This window comes from Apteryx mantelli, chromosome 1 (genome assembly GCF_036417845.1).
Source record: "Apteryx mantelli isolate bAptMan1 chromosome 1, bAptMan1.hap1, whole genome shotgun sequence".
NCBI classification, from domain to species: Eukaryota; Metazoa; Chordata; class Aves; order Apterygiformes; family Apterygidae; genus Apteryx; species Apteryx mantelli.
The window spans coordinates 31,735,982-31,753,578 of record NC_089978.1 but is presented as its reverse complement, the minus strand read 5'-3'; the positions used below and the strand labels follow the sequence as shown (position 1 = coordinate 31,753,578).

Genomic DNA, 17,597 nt, shown 5'->3' with positions numbered 1-17,597 from the left:
CTTCCTGTAAATTCCACCTTGAATTTATTCATGGCCAATCTATTCCCCTGCATTTTTGTGCTAACTTTCTCATGTTTTTTTTAATTGAAATGGCTCTTTTCCCTCCCTAACACTAGTTCTCTCAGTGTGTAATGGGAAAACATATATTGTCCCCGTTTTCATTTTGTGAGGCCAAACTTGGTTATGTAGGATGGGTTCTCCGTTCCCTCGACATCGTAGGAACATTTCTCTGCACCTCTTCCAACATGATTCAATTCCTTGAACACAGGTGACCATAATTATGTATAATTATTCAGGATAAAATCTTTACCAGTGCAATATGATAGCATTCATCCCTTCTTGTCTGTCTTCTTGTCTTAACTGGAAGGATTTTATCTCACTACATCTTAGAATCCCGGTTGCCTCTCTTGTTGTGGGATGTAGCAGATAGCTCATAGTCGTGCTGTAAACAGTTAAGACACAGAGGTCTTTTTACTCCACTGCAATTTCTAGTTGATTAGCATTCAGGTTATACCAGAAATTTATGCAGTTAGTTATTATGTATATGACCGTATACCTCTGTACATTTCATCTGTTTGTAATATGCCCAGTCTTCAAGGTTCTCTGGCTTTTCCTTTGCAGTGTTACAAGCTCTTTAGGTATTCTTAATGCTTCTCAGTGATGTATACTCAGCAAAGGTTAGCATTCTGCTATCTTTAATTAACAATTAATTAACATTTTGAATAAATATTATTCAGGGAACTCCGATAGTAATCTCCACCCAGCCTAATGTCTTCCCTTCCTGCATTACCTGCTTTTGTTTCCCCTTCACCCAGTTTCTTACCTGCCTTCAAATTTTTATGCAATCTTCATTTTCTCTAATTTCAGTTTCTTAGGTGGCACCGTGTCAAGTCCTCTGGTAATCCTTTACAGATTCACAAAATATGTTATCTTTGAGAAAAAAGATATGGCATTACCTACATTTAGTTTTTCATTTACTCCACATCTTTAATTACTCCTACTCCTTTCAGCTTTTTTCCCCTTCTGTTCTGCTGAGGTCCAGTTAAAGGGCCTATTATTGACTGAATCGCTTTTTCCTCCTCCTTATATGTAGATGAGTGTTTTGCTATTCTGCAACAATACGGTCCCTACATTTGCCAGGCCTTGCTCCTGGACTTACAATTTCTAAGGCAGTCTCCCACCACCTTTAGCATATTGAGTTTTACTTCTATCTTGAATAGAGTGATTTCCATTCTCTTTTCTGCCCCTATGTTTAACCTCTTCATCTTTATTGAAAACATTTTACTGAGCTAAAGGATTTACTTCATTTTGCAGCTCTACCTAGATTAGGTTTAATATCTGACCAATCCTTTACTGCACAGCAGCCTTGCTTTGCCTTTTTTGATTCCCTTTTTGCTTCTATGGCTAAACAACCTTTTACTATTTGTTTTAATTTCCTTTCCAAGGTCTAACTCAGCTTGGCTTTTTGGCAACTTTCACTTTATCCCTATATTACCTGACCCCTGAAACAAATTTCTTTTTTTATCAAACTTTTTTTTCCATTCTTTGTAGGCTTTCTGCTTACTTCTAGTATCTTTTTTTCTTTTTTCTTGGGGGGCATGTGTTTGTATCTGTGTGAGTGCGTATAGGGGGAGGATTCATCCGGTTTCGCCTGAGACACCCTTTCCTACAGGACTTTTAACCTTGTTTGAAGTAAAAGATCCAAAAACACTTTTTCTGTCTTTTTCTTTTGCATTCCAAGTGTCCTCTTGACACATGAAGTCCTTTGCTGTGGCTTTGAAAAATAAGGAGAATGGTTTGCAAAGTCTGACCCTCTGGAATCAGGAGCCCTACCTCTGATTATCCTTTTCATTTAATTTAAACTGAGGGACCCTATTTCTGCTGAAACTAGGTTACTTACTGCAATGACCTTTTCTGCAATGTCCCTGCTACTTACCAAAACCAAGTTTAAAATAACATCATTTCTGGCTGTTTCAGTGACTGTTTTGTTAAGCAGCATGTCAGCTAGCACATGCAGGAATAATTGGGCCCTACTGTTATTAATAGCATTTGTTCTCCAATGTATATCCATGGATATAAGTTATTTCCATGTGGTTGGACAGTTGTTCTGGCTTCACAGTTACTTGGCCCTTTGATTCTGCTAAGAATTATCTTTATGTATTGTAAGAAATATTAAACACACATCAGGAGCCAACTGATATTCATTAGCCATATAAGCATGTTACAACAACTATATTAAACTACATGTGATGTGCATTACGTATTATGTACGAATAGCTTTTATACCATTGGGATAGTTCTGAGAATCTATTTTTAAAAATAGTTTTATTTCAGCAGTTTGGTTACAGAGGAAATGAGGCTTAGAACTGTGTTCAGTTGTTGGGCAGTGAAATCTTTCTGAGGATCCCATTAATTTCCAGAGGACTGACCAGGGTGTGCACGATGCATTTCTGTTTAAGTCTTTGCAGCTCCAGAGCTTAAAACAGTCCTTTATTTCACAACCTCACAGGAGGAAGGCAGGCTTGTACTCTGAAATCTGTAGTCTCCTTTAGACCCTTTTTTATTCACTTGCATTTAAATTTCTCTTAATGAAGGCAAGGTGTATTCACAGACACAGTATATGATTATTACAAATAAGGAAGAATCCAACATGTATTTCTTATTATAGGAAAGAAACTGCATGTTCACAAATAATGTTAAAATAAATTTTGAAGAGAGGAGAGATTTAGAAACTTTAATGCTCGACAGAAAAGCTATGACAGATTCTCTCTTATATACTACAAGGGTAAACTGGGTACAGTCTGGACTTTGTGATTTAATGATTAAATCAAAATTACATAGTATAGTTAATCTTTGTATTAATTGTAAGCCATTGATCTTGTGTTGTAATCATCGTACTGTCCAGCCTTTCAGCGTAGGGAGTCTGGCCATTGGCAGATCATAACAGAATATGTAGGATCTGCTACAACCAAACACTCTGCTGAAATGCAAATGTTTTATTGTAAGATTTAAAAACTTGTTTATCAGATTCCAAAAAGAGGAGAGTAGTCATTATTCTTTAGGTTGTCATTTGAAAATGTAATCACAGTGCAGTAAACAGCCTCCCAAAGAGGCTGATCCAGATCCCATTGAAATCAAAAGAAAAGGCTGCTGCTGGATCTGGTTCTAAGGGCTGAGAAATCTAAGCTGCAGACTTGGCTTCTGTGCCAAAGAGAGAGAGAGGAATAGAGGGAGGGAGGGAGGGAGGGAGAACAAGAGGTCAGAAGTGCCATAAACAAAATGAATATAACAGGAGCTTAAAATGGTATGGTACCATCCAAGTTGCTTGCAAAATCACTCTCTTTGGCACAAAAACTAGGAAGACCACAGCTTGGATTTCACAGGATATTAAGGACAGGGTAGTAATATCAGTTCTATAATAATAATACAGCGTTGTAAAATACTATGTACTTTTTTTTTCCGTTTTGGAAACATACCAGAAATTTTTCACCTTTAAACTAAACACATGCTCACAGTTTATGGAAAGAAATATTCATTCTTATGGCCTGATCATGTGGAGTGTGGAGAACCCTTAACTTCCATTACAATACACCCAATACACGCAGAGTCAAGCTTCTTAATATACTGTTGAATTCAAGTGATAAAGCAGTCAGTAGATCTCTGCGAGTGTTTCACTGTTGCTGAACTGTAGAAACTAATTACTCTGAGAGGTTGTGCACAAACAGATAGAGACTAGATGATGATCCATTGGTGTTGGCAGATAGCAATAACACTGCAGTTGCTGGTTCTTCATGGTTCCATGAGACCATGGGCACCTGGCTGTAGCTTCCCTGGCTGTTAGACAGTAACTTCCAACAACGGCTCCACAAAAGCTCTCTACATAGACTTTGAAACCAGAGTCAAAACCATGGAAGCTGAAAACCGTATTGAATTGATTTCTGTAAGTCATTCCACAGAAGGCTAAAAAGAAGAAAATGCGTCCCATGACATTAAATAATCTCTTCTAAATACTGCAGAGATGCTATATGTTCATGCCTAAAGAAGACAATGATGAGAAGAGATCTACCACTGTTACTGCATATTCCTCAGATGGTTCCAAGCCCTGTTTCAGTGCTATGGTTATGTTATAAAACCAAAGCTTTAAACTTCCATGTGTGTGCATCATAACAGTGGTTGACAGAGCAACTTCATCACTCTTTAACATTTCAGAAAAGGAAATTATCAGATGTCCCTGTGGAAGCAGAGGAAGATTATACTAAGTTTAACAGCAGCAGTCTGAAAAATAAAAAGGTAAGCAAGCCTTGCACTTATGCATGTTCTGCTAAAGTGTAGATTAGTACCCAACAACTGCACACGGTCCCTTCTTTTCTCCTCCAAACACATCAGAAAAACAAATACAAAATGACAGATGTCTGCCGCTGTACTCTACTTGGCTCTGACTCAGGACAATGCACTTCACTTTTTACATGGCTTCACCTCAGCAAAGTCAAACTCTTCTGAACCAGTGTTTGAAATGTTTGGTGGTGGCCAATTTAAGTAGGAGATATCTGAAAATGGTAACATTTTCCTACCTCTTTTCAAGCTATGGTTAGTGATACTGGTTTCAGAGTGCTGGGAGAAACACAGAACTGGCAATATAATCTCCTTGAACTTTTCTTTCAGTTTTAGTTTGACCTTGATACTCTTAATGTCCCACTCTGAACTCCTCTGTACTGTCACTCTTTGGCTATATTTTATCCATGAAACTTCTAGTGAACCTCACAGACTTCAACAAATGTGTTAAGGTGCTCAGTTAATGTTTGCAAAACTTTCCGAGTTCTTTAGGTGAGAAATCTTATGGCTTAGTGTTATCAACTGTTAAATTTCAGTTATTTGAAAAAGAAACAAATATGGCAGCATTCACTTAAATTCACAGGGATTTTAAGACAGGCCTTATTTTTACCAGAAATGTTGCTTGTGCACTTATTTATGTCAATTTAATGAAGTTAAATCAACACTAAGCTTGCTGATTGCCAACTTCCACACAAATTTTGAGGCCAATACAGATCTGAGTCCAGTAGTGTCTGCCACTGTATCATTCCTAGGGGAGCAACAGAGATGTGAAAAGAAATAGATTCCGTCTGTGTGTGCCAAGCTTGTGAGGCTTGCACTGGGTTGTTCCTCTGAACACCGAAGGAAAAGTAATGCTTTTCCAGTCCACTGGGGACCAAAAAGGCCCTCTGTGCTGTTCTTGTGACCTTCAGACGAAATGCTGACTACTCTTTATTCCTTTACAAAGAGCAGCAGCTGGTGACAGATGCATTCCTCCCCTTCCTCCCCCACTCTTCCGCCCCCAAACTTTTTTGTATTTGGGACACACTAGTTTTGAAGTGAGAAAAGGATTGCCCCTAAGTAAAGGTGATAAATAGTTTAAAATATACATGTTTTTTCCCCCTTCTCCCCCTAATGTACTATAGCTTTTGAACTGAGCATAAAGATAGAAAAAGACTGATGAGAGATAATTCACTTTAACATTAAATATGATTTAACTTCTAAAATAATGAAGCACATTGATGAGAGAATCTGGGAAAGAAAAGATAGCTCTTGGATTCTGTACAGTGTACCACTCTTTTTTAAACACTTTGGCAGTGTTTTTGTTTGTACAGTAAGTAACACAGACAATTATACTGTAGTTGCATATCTCCATCCTACCCAGAACCTTCTAGCTGATCTGAAGTAGTGGAATTATGAAGTCCTACAGTCTGAGATGTATCATAGGAAAAGGTCAAGGCAAAGATTTCTTAATAGGGAAAGCAGCTAGAGATTTAAAACGTAACATTTCAAAATGTAAGAAAGAAAAGAGGTCAGCTCTATAAAATGTGGCTCATAAAATGTGTTAGGTGTAAAAATCTGGGAAGTTATCCCAGTGGCCTCAAAGTGTTTTGCAAGGGTTGGTTACCTTCTTCAATCTTAGTTCTTCCGTCCCTTTTCCCTTTATTTCACTCTACTGGGAGACTTTCATAATAATTCAGTGTGAATTATTCATCATCTCTAATGCAAGGCCCTAATTCAACCTGCTGACAACATAATCATGAGATTGAGTCGGAGGGTACAGTATGCATCTGTTATATTGCATGCATTATTCCTTTTAATGTACACTCAGGGATTATTCCAAAGTAAATGTTTGAGTCGGGATACCTCATTCTGCAGAAGGGAAAGATCTTTCACCTCCTTGTCCTTGTAATTGATTCCTGTCTTTGTCTGAGGTTAAGTAATTCATGACAAGTATTTTTCTGTTTGAATAATCTCAGTTTTGTTTTGTAAGGTTTTTCCCTTGCAATTTGTATCCTGCATAACGTTACCTTTACTGCTGCATACTAAAACTTCAACTTCTTGCTTGACTTCCATACCTAAGAGTTTATAGCTTACACTCCCCTCCTACAGAGATGCTGCTTAACTTTTTGTTTTTCATTTCACTAACAGGCAAACAGCAAGATGTCTGCAGCTCAGAAGGCTCTAGCCAAAGTTGATAAGAGTGGAATGAAGTCCATTTCTGCTTTCTTTAGCTCCAAACCTAAGGCATCAAAATAAAGGCTTGTTCCTGAAACAGTTTTATACAGTGGTTTTTTTTTTACATTAAGCTAAAGACGTCCCTTGGGGCTTTTTGTTGTTAGTATATTTAGGGTGTGTCTGCATATACAGTGGAGTGCGATGAAGAGATCTGTGAGCTAGTGCAGGCAGAGCTGTTATGTCTCACTGGTGCAAGGCAGTGCCATGCAGAGATCCAGCCTGGGTCTGGAAGAGAGCATAGCTGCATTAGAGTGGTCCTGTGTGCTGAGAAGCAGGGCTTAGCACGGCACCATACACTGTGGCTGTACTGCTTCTTATCCCAGAGCAAGCTCAGTCAAGGCCACCACAGAGTTTTCTCCATTGCACTCCATTCTGTGCAGGAGACATGCCCTTCACTGCGATGTATTTTAGAGGAGAGGTTTTTGATTCATTAGGAGCATTATGTTTTGAGACTGTTATGCCAAGTGTAACACCAGAGTGGGATGGCATCTTCAGATTTCTATGTTGACCCAAATCTAAATGCTGATGTAAGCATTGCCATCGGTGGCAATTTATCAAGGCAAAGAGAGCCTATATTGAGGTTTGATTTTGATTTTGCCAGAAACAAATTGCAATAAATGTCAGTGTGAATGTAATACAATAAACTGCTTTATGTAACAAATTTGTGCGTGTTGTGCTTGCTGTATGTTTTGAGAGTTCAGTTAGGCTTCAGGACATTAGTTATGGGCTTTTGGTATTTCCCTGTGCATAAATCTTTAATCCTTAAAGACTTACAATATCACTGTGGTCTTGCATGATAAATCTCTTAACACATAGCAATCTAGAGGTATTTTTATGTTTAGTTCCAAGGTCCGTAGGTCCTTACAAAAATAATTAGAAGAAGATTTATTTAAAGACGAAGCTGAGAGTTTTGAAGAAGTCTATTTGGAGCTGGATGCATAGTTCAAAAGCTTAAGCATGGATGTCTTAGATAAGGCTTAGCTTTAGAAAAAAATGCACAAGGTAGGATCATTATTTAAAAAGCACTACTCACTCTTGGGTGTGTTCTTCCCACATTATAGAGTATTCCTATATAGGCAAGAGGATAGTTATCTGCTATGTTGTAACTTCCCCGATTCACAGAAATGAAAAGAAATGGAGTCACTGGGATAATTTGTATAGATCTACCCAGTCCTGCACAATACTGGCTCTTAGTTTCATCCAGTAATTCTTCCATTGAGCCATAACTGTGGATGAGCTACAATGTGTGTTTTAGAAGGACAGCCAATCTTTAAATAGTTCATTATTTGCTACTTCAACTCAGTAGAGCGTCTACTTGTATCCCTTGACAATGGGGGTTTCAGAGAAACTAAGAGTTTCTTCGTTCTTAATAATTATACCATTTTTCCACTTCAAACTTATTTGTCTGCAGTGTACAACCATTGCATTACAGTGTTTGTCTGCTAGGTTAAAGAGCTCTGTGGCATTTTATTCCAACTGCAAATGAATGAAAACCCTTGCTGAGTATTGTACACTTTTGCAGTTGCAGTTTGTTGGGGTTTGTATGCCTTCCAAACTAGTGTTTTTTCAAAGTTTTGTATGTAGTTTGTAAATGGGGAAGTCAGTATGGGTGGAATTTCAGACAGAGGAAAATATTTGGAAATCTGCTATGAAATCATTATCTCTGATTACAGGAAGATTTATTTCACAATTGCGGATGCCCTCTTAAAGGTATTGAGTCATGTATTCCCATGAGAACAAGTGTATAATTAATGCTCCTAGTTTAAAAATGTTTGTCTGAAGTGGATTATCTGGATCCAAAATGAAGTTCCTTAATAAAATGCTTTTCAGTCATTCTGAGGAATCATTACTATAAGTCTTCCTTATCTCTGAAAATCAGCCCACAGTATGAAAGTGTTTAAATGTAGATCGGAAAGTCTGTGATTTAGATGCAGAGGTTTTATTGATACTTCAATTAAAATCATTCTCCCAAATCATTTGGTGCTTTAATAAAATTCTACTCATTCATGATAACTTTTTAAAACAATATAAGAGGTGGGAGCAAAAGGGGACAGAAGAATGTGGGAAATGCTATGTAGAGACACAGGGAAATTCTTATTATACCATGCTGCCTTGGTCTTCAGCTATTTTAACCGGAATTTCAGCAGCTCTGTCAGTAGGGTTTCCTATTCTGACATTAGCTATCAGACAAGTTTAAAAATTAATGGTAGGTGTCATTGCATGCAACATTTTTCTATGTGCACTGCCTTAAGAATTGCCATCTTGCTTTTTTTCTGCTTTACCTGTCTAGGCTGTAAGTGAAGGTCAGCTCTGTGGCAGTATGTATTGCATTAACAAATGGGTCCGTGATATGATTTGGAAAGAGCTAGCATTTGGTGAGCCCAGAATGAGCAAGTGTGGTCATAAGCCAGAACGGTGAGATTTTGAAAAGCATTCAGCCTAATCCAGCAGTTCCCTTGGAAGTCATCTCTTCCCCCTACCCCAATTCATATCAGTAGGAGAAGAGATACACCAAGGGTGACAACTTTTGAAAACTGCCACTAGAAGTGCAAGATAATATTATGAAAAAAAAACAAACTAGGTACATACTGTCATGTTAATAGAGAAGTGTTGTGCAGTAAACAGCGTCTTAGGGAGCTTTTTGGTAAATGAGAGGAAAGGAATTGTGTATTTGTTAATGAAAAAGCAATTTCAAGCACTGGAAGATGATGAGAAAGCAAGCAAGCATGGGATGACACTTGAATGGAAAACCAAGAATGGGAGATAGTTGCACTAGAAACAAACTGTGAGACGAGACAGATGCATGGTGGAAGCTTTTACTATGGATATTTAAATCTGCTAATTTTAGGCCTTCTGGTTTTAACAGTTCAAATATTTTGTGAAATAAATTTTAGAAACATGTCTTGTCATTGACTGAACAGTTTGAGAACATTTCTTCTAATAAGAAAGGCCCAGTTTCTCTGGTGAAAAGTTAGGACAGAAGGAGGACAATTCTGATACAGATGGAAGGTCTTTATTTTGACTTCTGATCTACGATACTGTTTTTTGTTTGTTTTTTTTTCCTTTATGTGATTTTCACATACATCTCTGCACATGAGGACTAGTCTAGAGTTCTTCCTCCATGCATAGATGCATTGTACTTTAGCGTGTCGCATCTCAACTTCCAGCTGTCAGCTATGCCGTAACTTACAACAATAGTAATTTTATTAGTGACTGTGTCTCTGTTTGAGCAGAAATTTGTGAATGACAAAAAAACACAAGCCGTTTCCAAGAGCCATTAGAGCTTTCACATGAAAACAAAAACTCTTTTCCCTTTAGGAAAGAATGAAATACATTTAGTTACTTTGAAACTTCCTTAACATGTAACTGTAAGAAGTTATGAAGAGCATGTGGTGCCAAGTACATAAAACAATATTTCCTACCACAATGAGGATTTAAATATAGTTACTATGACTGGCCAGCAGTAGCAGTAGGTCACTATGAAGTGCTGCTTTGCTATTTCTTGCTTGGTTAGCTTCGTATGAAACAACATGCCAGCACCATTGTAGACATGTGGTCTTATTTTATTTCTTTTCCAGGATTAACATGTCATCTCTGCATGTTCATGTAAATATCTGATGAGTTGTGTTGCTTTTATAGTTGTTGTCTGGGGATTAAGCAGCTCTTATATTTGCACTTTTTTAGACTTCTCATTGCAAAAGAATTGACATCACTGGGTATGGAAAACTTCATATAGAAATACCAATACTGACTTGGGGATATTTCAGGGTTGCACTTGCGCATCATTTTCAGTCTTAAGTAATAAACTTAGTTCTATTTGTAGAAGTGACAATTGGTGATTTGAATATTTTCAGTGGAAAAGGTGGCACGATTGGCAAAATTTGGATTCAGATCTGAAAATTAGGAGGGTTCAGTGATTCTTGTTTTCAGGTGTTCAATTGTATCTGTCTTTAAGCTTTTTAGAGGGAAACTAAATGCATGGATGCTTATTTGAATAGATTGATGTTTATGCCTAGGGTTTTTTTCTTCTCTTTTTAGATGCCTGTGCAAAGACATTCAAAGAAGAAGTGAAAGGAACATAAGGAGACTTGCTAATATTATTTTAACTCACCATAATCTCAAAGCAGCTTTTAAAGGCTTTTTTTACACACTTTCTGAAAATAAATGCTTGAAGTTAGACATGCCATGTTCCAAGAAAAAGCAAATCTCAGCAGATTAACATTGTTAAATATGCACTGTGTTAAACATACACTGCTTCAAATTTTATAGCTCATACACTATTGGTCTATCGGGCCCTTCCAGGAAAGCACTTACGAGCATGCCTAATGTTAAGCACATGAGCAGTGATCTTAAAGTCAGTAGTGTTGTTCATGTGGGTAAGTGCTTTGCTGGATCAGTGCCTAAAGTCCTGTTAGGTGCTGAGCATCCTGATCTATATCCAGCAAAGCACTTACATCCATGCTTATCTTGAAGTGGAAGAGCCGGTCTAACTAATATTTGTGCATTAGTGTTCTCCATAAAACCTCTCTTGGCACAATGACTCACATGCTTAAAATTAAGCACCTGCCTAAGTATTTTGCAAGGTCAGACTAACAGCACCCTCAAGTCTTAAATAATTATTTGATTTTGTATGAATTTTCTTTGTTGTATTTTAGAAGGGCATATGATTTTAGTGGCCATAATTTCAGATTTTGGAAGCTACATAATAAAATGCATTTTATGCAATTTTCCTTTTTTTTTTTTTCAAAATCTAGCCAAATTCAGCAAAATACCCTTTTGGACTAAAAAGTCCAAATGTTCAGTCTTAGAATAATCAAAAAAAATTTTATTTTTTATAATATTTCAATTTTTCTGACCGCTATTTCACTGAGTTTTATCTGAATAGTTTTGGCCAACCTTGACCTGCTATCCAGAAAATGTCACCTAGCTCTGACTCTGTGAGCAGTCTGATTCTTGAAGTGCTAAGGCTTGAACTAGGATATGTGTTGAGAAAGGAAACTGTATAAAAATAGCAGAAAAGATGGAGAAGTTGTGTTTTTATTTTACTTTATTTTTTTAAGAAATTGGTATCTAAACATGCATAGAATACTTCTACATTTTGTGTTGAGAACCAGAAGGCTTCATTTTTCTTTTTGAGGACACTGGTGTGTTTCTTTGGGTTCTTGTTGTCCTATGTAATCCTGCAAGTAAAAAAAGAGACTTAATTTTACTATTTTTTTTTTCTCATTTAAGAGACACTTTCAATGGAGTGTACTTCAACCAAAACATCAACCTGAAACTACATAAAACAGGCAGGAAATAGATGTTTATGAGATGCTTAACTGCTCTGTGTCAGATGCATGGTCTTGATATCTTTAACTTAAATACCTGGTTATCAAACTACCATTAATATCTAAATCTTTGTTAAAGGACTTTATTTTAAAGTAATAATTGGTAGGATTTTGAACATAATGAGTATGTATTTCTGTAAACTTTAACTATGACCCTACATTCACAGAATTCACAGACACCTACAGCAAATGGCCAAAATGTTAATGTAAAACTTAACTATATTTGAAGCATTCCAGATAATAAGTAAAAATATATTTTGCTTCCGCTTTGGCAAATCCTGCATAACTTCATTCAAGTCACATGAGAGTTCAGAGTAGAATTTATTAGGATATTTCTGAAAACTAAATTCCAAGAGGAAGAGGCAATAGCTTATTCAGCTTTCTTTTCAGTTTCCAGTCAACTCCAGTTTGGAATATGAAAGAACGGAGCTATGGTCCATGTAGAAATCATGTATGAAAATAAGTGTAATATGAATGCTTACTTTAAAAATCTGCACTGAATTTTCTCTGTTACCTTTACACTTGTCTAGTTAAGCAATGTGCACTATCCCTTTTCAAGGAAAAAAATATTTATTTTAATGTAGGTTTCTAGGCACTACTACAGGAATATTAAATGGGTCCAAGCTGAAATTTCTGTTTTTCTAGCCTATATTCAAAAAATATTTGAAATCTAAATAAGATGATATATTTCAATAAAGAGTGTGGTTCAATTTTTATTTCAGACTTTCTTTTTAATTCATGTGAAACAAAGAAATAAATACCTTTGGAATAATTTTATTGATTATTACTTCATTAATTTCACAGAGAAATACAGTGCAATCAAACTACTAATACTGCTAGCCTCCATAAGTTAATGGGTTAATAATTCTTAGTGTGAGTTGAGGGAAAAAATGAATCCTGAGATAAATAGATATAAATCTTAAAGTTCATTAAGGCAGATTCAGTGAAGCAATTAGGCTGATCCTTGAAGACCTTACTGTACAGGTGTTCTAGTGAAAATTTGTTTGTATATGCATATAATATAGTTGTTGGCCTGCGTACTTTGGCCATTTTGTTTTTTATGAACATGGCAGTAAATCTCAGGGATGAGAGGATGAGAAGAGTGGACATGGGGAGAATGACATGGTATTCGGGCCATTTTTTACATATTTCACATTCTTCACCATCACATACATAGTACATGGGTGTTTAGCCACAGGACTATGCAGAACTGATAGCCAGTTCTCTCCCTTGTTTTTTGTGACAGACAGTTAATCAGACACAGGGGACAAGCTGTTCTTTTGCCAAAACACTTTGGTGTCTACATGATGCTGTGTGAAGTGCTGACATGAGGTATCAAAACTCTTAGGAGACTTAATTTATTGCCATCCTATTTGCAGAATCCAGAGGACAAGGGGCAAAGCAAAGGTAATGGTGTTTTTTGTTTGGTGGTCAAGTGTGTTTATTGGTATTAATGAGAACCAAGCAGGAAAGGCAGTAAGATTTGTACCTTTTCATAAACCCATCACTCACCTGCACTTATCTGTAGAAACAGAATTACCAGTGCTAAGGACAAAGCACTAAGGCAGCTTCTATTTTAACATGAAATAGCATTTACACTGCTTAGCTCAATAAAGTCAATTCTCAAAGTAATGCAAAGACTAAAGAAAATGGCATATTGCTTTTACATCTTTAAAGAACTGCCACAGCTCGAGTGTCTAAGCTTAGCTCTCCAGTATCCTCTTTGTGCACAACAGTTAAGTCTCCTGGGGTCGGTTACATTGCAAATTGCCTTAATTTTTCCAAAAGCTCCCTTTTAAAATGCATTTGGTACCCCGAGCAAAGGTACCAAATGGTTGGTACCTTGATGGTTGCAAAGCAAAGCAAGCAGTGTTATCCCAGCTAAAGCAATGCCCTAGTGAGGCTCAGCAGTTTCAAAAAGGGAAGCTAATAGAAAAGTGAAAAGCTGTGCTTTCAAGTCTGGCTTCTAATTTGGGAGTGTTTTTGTGTTCATGCTTTGTCTTTTCACTCCATGGGTGAAAAGGTCTTTCTCAAAAGATGCTAACTTGGTGCAGCCCCACCTCCCCTTGACTTCAGGCGAGCCGAGCAGACTTACTTAAAAAAGGCACCCACATTTATCAAAATAACCAAAATCAAAGCTTGCATCAAGCCTGCAAATGAATGGAACTGGTGCTGGCTGTGAATGGAACCACCAGCCACTTCATTTAGCCTCACTCTTGGAAGTCCCTATTTGCAATCAGTTCTTCACAAGCTGTTCAAGCTTGATTTAGTAGCAGTTGAACCAGCACAAAATAGTTGATGTACTTTCTGATCTTGTAGTCCTATGTCTGAGAAGCTGAGCAGAATGTTTACAGAGATTGATAGCTAATGAGAATTGAAGTTTCATCCTTGGGAGGTTTTGGTGTTGACAGACAGAACATATACAGCACACACACATTTCCATGACTTAGGAACAGAAAGACAAATGCTAAAAAGAAAAAAGAAGAGAAAAAATTTGTTTGTAATAATTTTGCAGTCCACTTTCAAATGCCTAAAATGCTCCCATCCACCCACAAGGACTGAGAAACCGAACTAAACTATCTGCTTAATTTACAAGTGGTTATCTGGACCCCCCTTTCCAGGTGTACTCCTGTGACTGATTTTAAGGAGCTTTAGCTCCTTAATTTCCAGTTATTGTTTCTCAGCTGTTAACTGCCCCCCACCCCTTTTGCTGTGATGCTGTGACTTACTGTGTGAGGTACAGTCAGCCTTTCAGTGTGAATTGAAATAGCAACCAACAGCCAAAGGATTGTAACTGTTTAAGCTGTTAAGGCTCAACTGAAAGAATATATCCAAGTGTACCCTTAAACTCTCTGTCCCTCTGCCTTCCATCTATAAACTGTGAATTATGTCTCCCTGCCTCATCACAGTAAGTTGTGACAGTTACTAGCTCACAGGATTACAGCTTAAATGAAAATACATTTAAAACTGAATCCAGTGAACTCAGCCTGAACTTATTTGAATTCCCATATGCCTACCAAAAGGAAGAATACCTCTTTAGAGAGCAGAGCTGCACAGAGACATTGATTTGCTTTAGTTTTGGGCAAGGCAATGTAAGATTACCTCTTTGTTCATAACACTGTGCGAGGGAGATGACCTGTTGCAGAGTAATTGGGTCCTGACCCAGGCTCCCAAGTCTTGATGGAGGGAAGCTTTTTTCTAGATCCAGGTTCTGAGTTAGTGGTTTAGGCTGGACTCCATAGAATATAAGATTTGCAGAGGAGGATTTAATGCTGCAATTTGCTCCCTCAGACAAAAGCTCCTATAGTTCTTGTGCTGCTTTGGTATGGTTTTGGCTTTAGTAAGCACAAATTGTAACTTTCTGCCTACCTTCTCAAAGGATGTTCCTCCTCCAAAGCACACAGTGGTGGTTGTGAGCCTGATTATGCCACAAACCCAGCAAAGAACATGTTCATGGGGCTGTAGCAGAGTGGTTGTTCCCAAGATATCATATTGACTGACATGTTAATTGGGCAACTTGCAAGATCTCTGAAGACAGGGAAAGATTTCCTATGGAACTCCTCCCGGGCAGGACAGGATTTTAACCTTTGCAATCGATCCACACCCAGCACAGGCATATGCATGTGTTCTGCTCCAGCTCTAAGAGCCATCATATAGAGAATTGGAGTTAAATTAAAATGGAGAAGTAGGAGTTGAATATGGTGGGGAAATCCGTACTGAATGTATTGCAACAGCAGTGTGCTGTGTGCTGCCCTTTTTCTCCAACAATTTGGTTGGAAAGTGCAGCTTTGGCAGAGAAATGCCCTCAAGGAGGGTTGTCTGTTGAGTTTTTATTTCCAAACTAAGTTGTCCCTGTGTGCTTATGGGTAGGTTGAAGAGACTGAAATTTCCCTTTCAAGGGCTACTGCTTAGTGGCCAGCAGCATGGGACAAATACTCTCCTACAGGGATCAGAGTATTCTTTGTAGGACATTAAGGGAGAAAGAACACTCAAGATGCAAAATGAAGGAGCAGAGGCAGGAAGGGCAGATGGGAGAGAGAGAGCTTGGACAGCACAGGGGAGAGAAGAGGAACTTGGTTTAGCACCTTTCCATCCTCTGATTTTGTGTAGGAGTTGTGCAGTAACTGTTCTCTACCCGTGCCAAGGGTCTTGGGTACAAGAAAGACCTCAGGAATGATAAAGCAGGGCAAAGAGACACCCACCTCAAGGGTATGTACAAGCAGGAGGAACAAGCTCTGGAGTCATGTGATGGACTGATAAAAACTTTTCAGGAAAGACAGGCAGGGAAGATGAGGAGTGGGACTGTCCTCTCTATGTGAGGGAGCAGCTCAGATGTATGGAGCTCCTCTATGGGACAGATGACAGGCCAGTGGAGAGCTTGTGGATCCAGACCAGAGGAGAGATCAGTAAGTGTGACATTGTGGTGGGAATGTGTACAGACCACCTGATGATGTTGGCCCATTGCTGAATGGGGCAGATGATTTAGTGACAGCAGACACCAACAAGGCTGGGGTGCTCTATGGCCTCTTTGCTTCAGTCTTCAACAGAAAAAGGTCTCCCAGACCTCTGCACTTAGTGAAAGGAGGAGAAAAACAACCTCCAGTGCAGGACTGAGCCAGGGTTTACTTGAGCGAACCAACCCATGAAGTGTTTAAGCAGTTTGAGGAAACCCCTGAATCACAGACCCTAGTTCTCATGGGGGACTTTAACCTCCCTGACATCTGCTGGGAGAGCAGCTCAGCTTGATGCAAGCAGTCAAGAAGATTTCTGGATGGTGTCAGGGATAACTCTTTGATACAGGTATTGGATGGGCCAGCTAGGGGTGATCACAGCTGGATCTGCTAATCTCTTGCAGGTCTCAGGCTGCAGGGAGTGCTTGGGGCCTCTCTGGGAGGCCTGGGCTGGCAGTCAGCTCTCCTGCAGGAGGTGTGCTGCTGTTGACGAGCTGTGTCGCCAGGTAAGGGAGTTACAGGAGGAGGTCAGTAGGCTGCGCAGCATCTGAGAAGCTGAGCAAGAGCTAGACAGGGTATTCTCAGAGACTGTGCAGCTTCGGGAGTCCCAACCCCCCCACAGCAGTGGAGTTGCCGGAGGGCTCTGTGCCGTGTGAAATGGTACATCATAACTGTGGAAGGTGGCTGGAAGCTGGTCACTACTTGTAGGAGGAGAAAGGCTCCTACTCCTCCTGAAGACTTGCATTTGAAGAACAGGTTTAGTGCCCTCCAGGATGAGGAGGAGATGGGCATGGCTGCAAGGGAAGTACCTGGGACAACAGACCCTGTGCCTTGCCGGAACGCCCGGAAAAAGCGGCGGGTGATTGTTGTGGGGGACTCCCTGCTGCAGGGGACGGAGGCACCTATCTGCCGACCTGACCTCATGTCTAGAGAGGTTTGTGGCCTGCCAGGGGCTCGTGTGAGAGATGTCATGCAAAGACTGCCAAGGCTTGTCCACGCTTCAGACTATTACCCACTGCTGCTCTTCCATGTGGGCGCCAATGACACCAAGGGCAAACTGGAGACCATCAAGCAGGATTTCAGAGCTCTGGGGATGGTGGTCAAGGATCTGGGAGCCCAGGTCATCTTCTCCTCAATCCTGCCAGTGAGGGGGATGGATGAGAGGAGGAGGAGACGGACTTTCCAGGTTAACGACTGGCTGCGCTGCTGATGTTGGCAACAGGGTTTTGGTTTCTACGACCATGGGACCCTGTTTGAAGATCGACAA

The 17,597-nt window shown here is 39.1% G+C and overlaps 1 protein-coding gene across 2 annotated transcripts in view; it reads left to right on the top strand.

Moving 5' to 3' along the window:
* The window catches only part of RNASEH2B (ribonuclease H2 subunit B), a 46,982-nt gene extending 34,387 nt beyond the window's left edge, over positions 1-12,595 (top strand). The window contains exons 10-11 of one of the 2 annotated variants that reach the window (XM_067291746.1): positions 4,210-4,290; positions 6,463-7,210. In XM_067291746.1, the coding sequence (XP_067147847.1) occupies positions 4,210-4,290; positions 6,463-6,570 (189 nt within the window). In that variant the 3' untranslated portion in view covers positions 6,571-7,210. Of the gene's footprint in view, positions 1-4,209; positions 4,291-6,462; positions 7,211-10,587 lie in introns of those variants that run through there. The other variant, XM_067291749.1, reaches the window with a different exon arrangement.
* Positions 12,596-17,597: the final 5,002 nt, after the last annotated feature.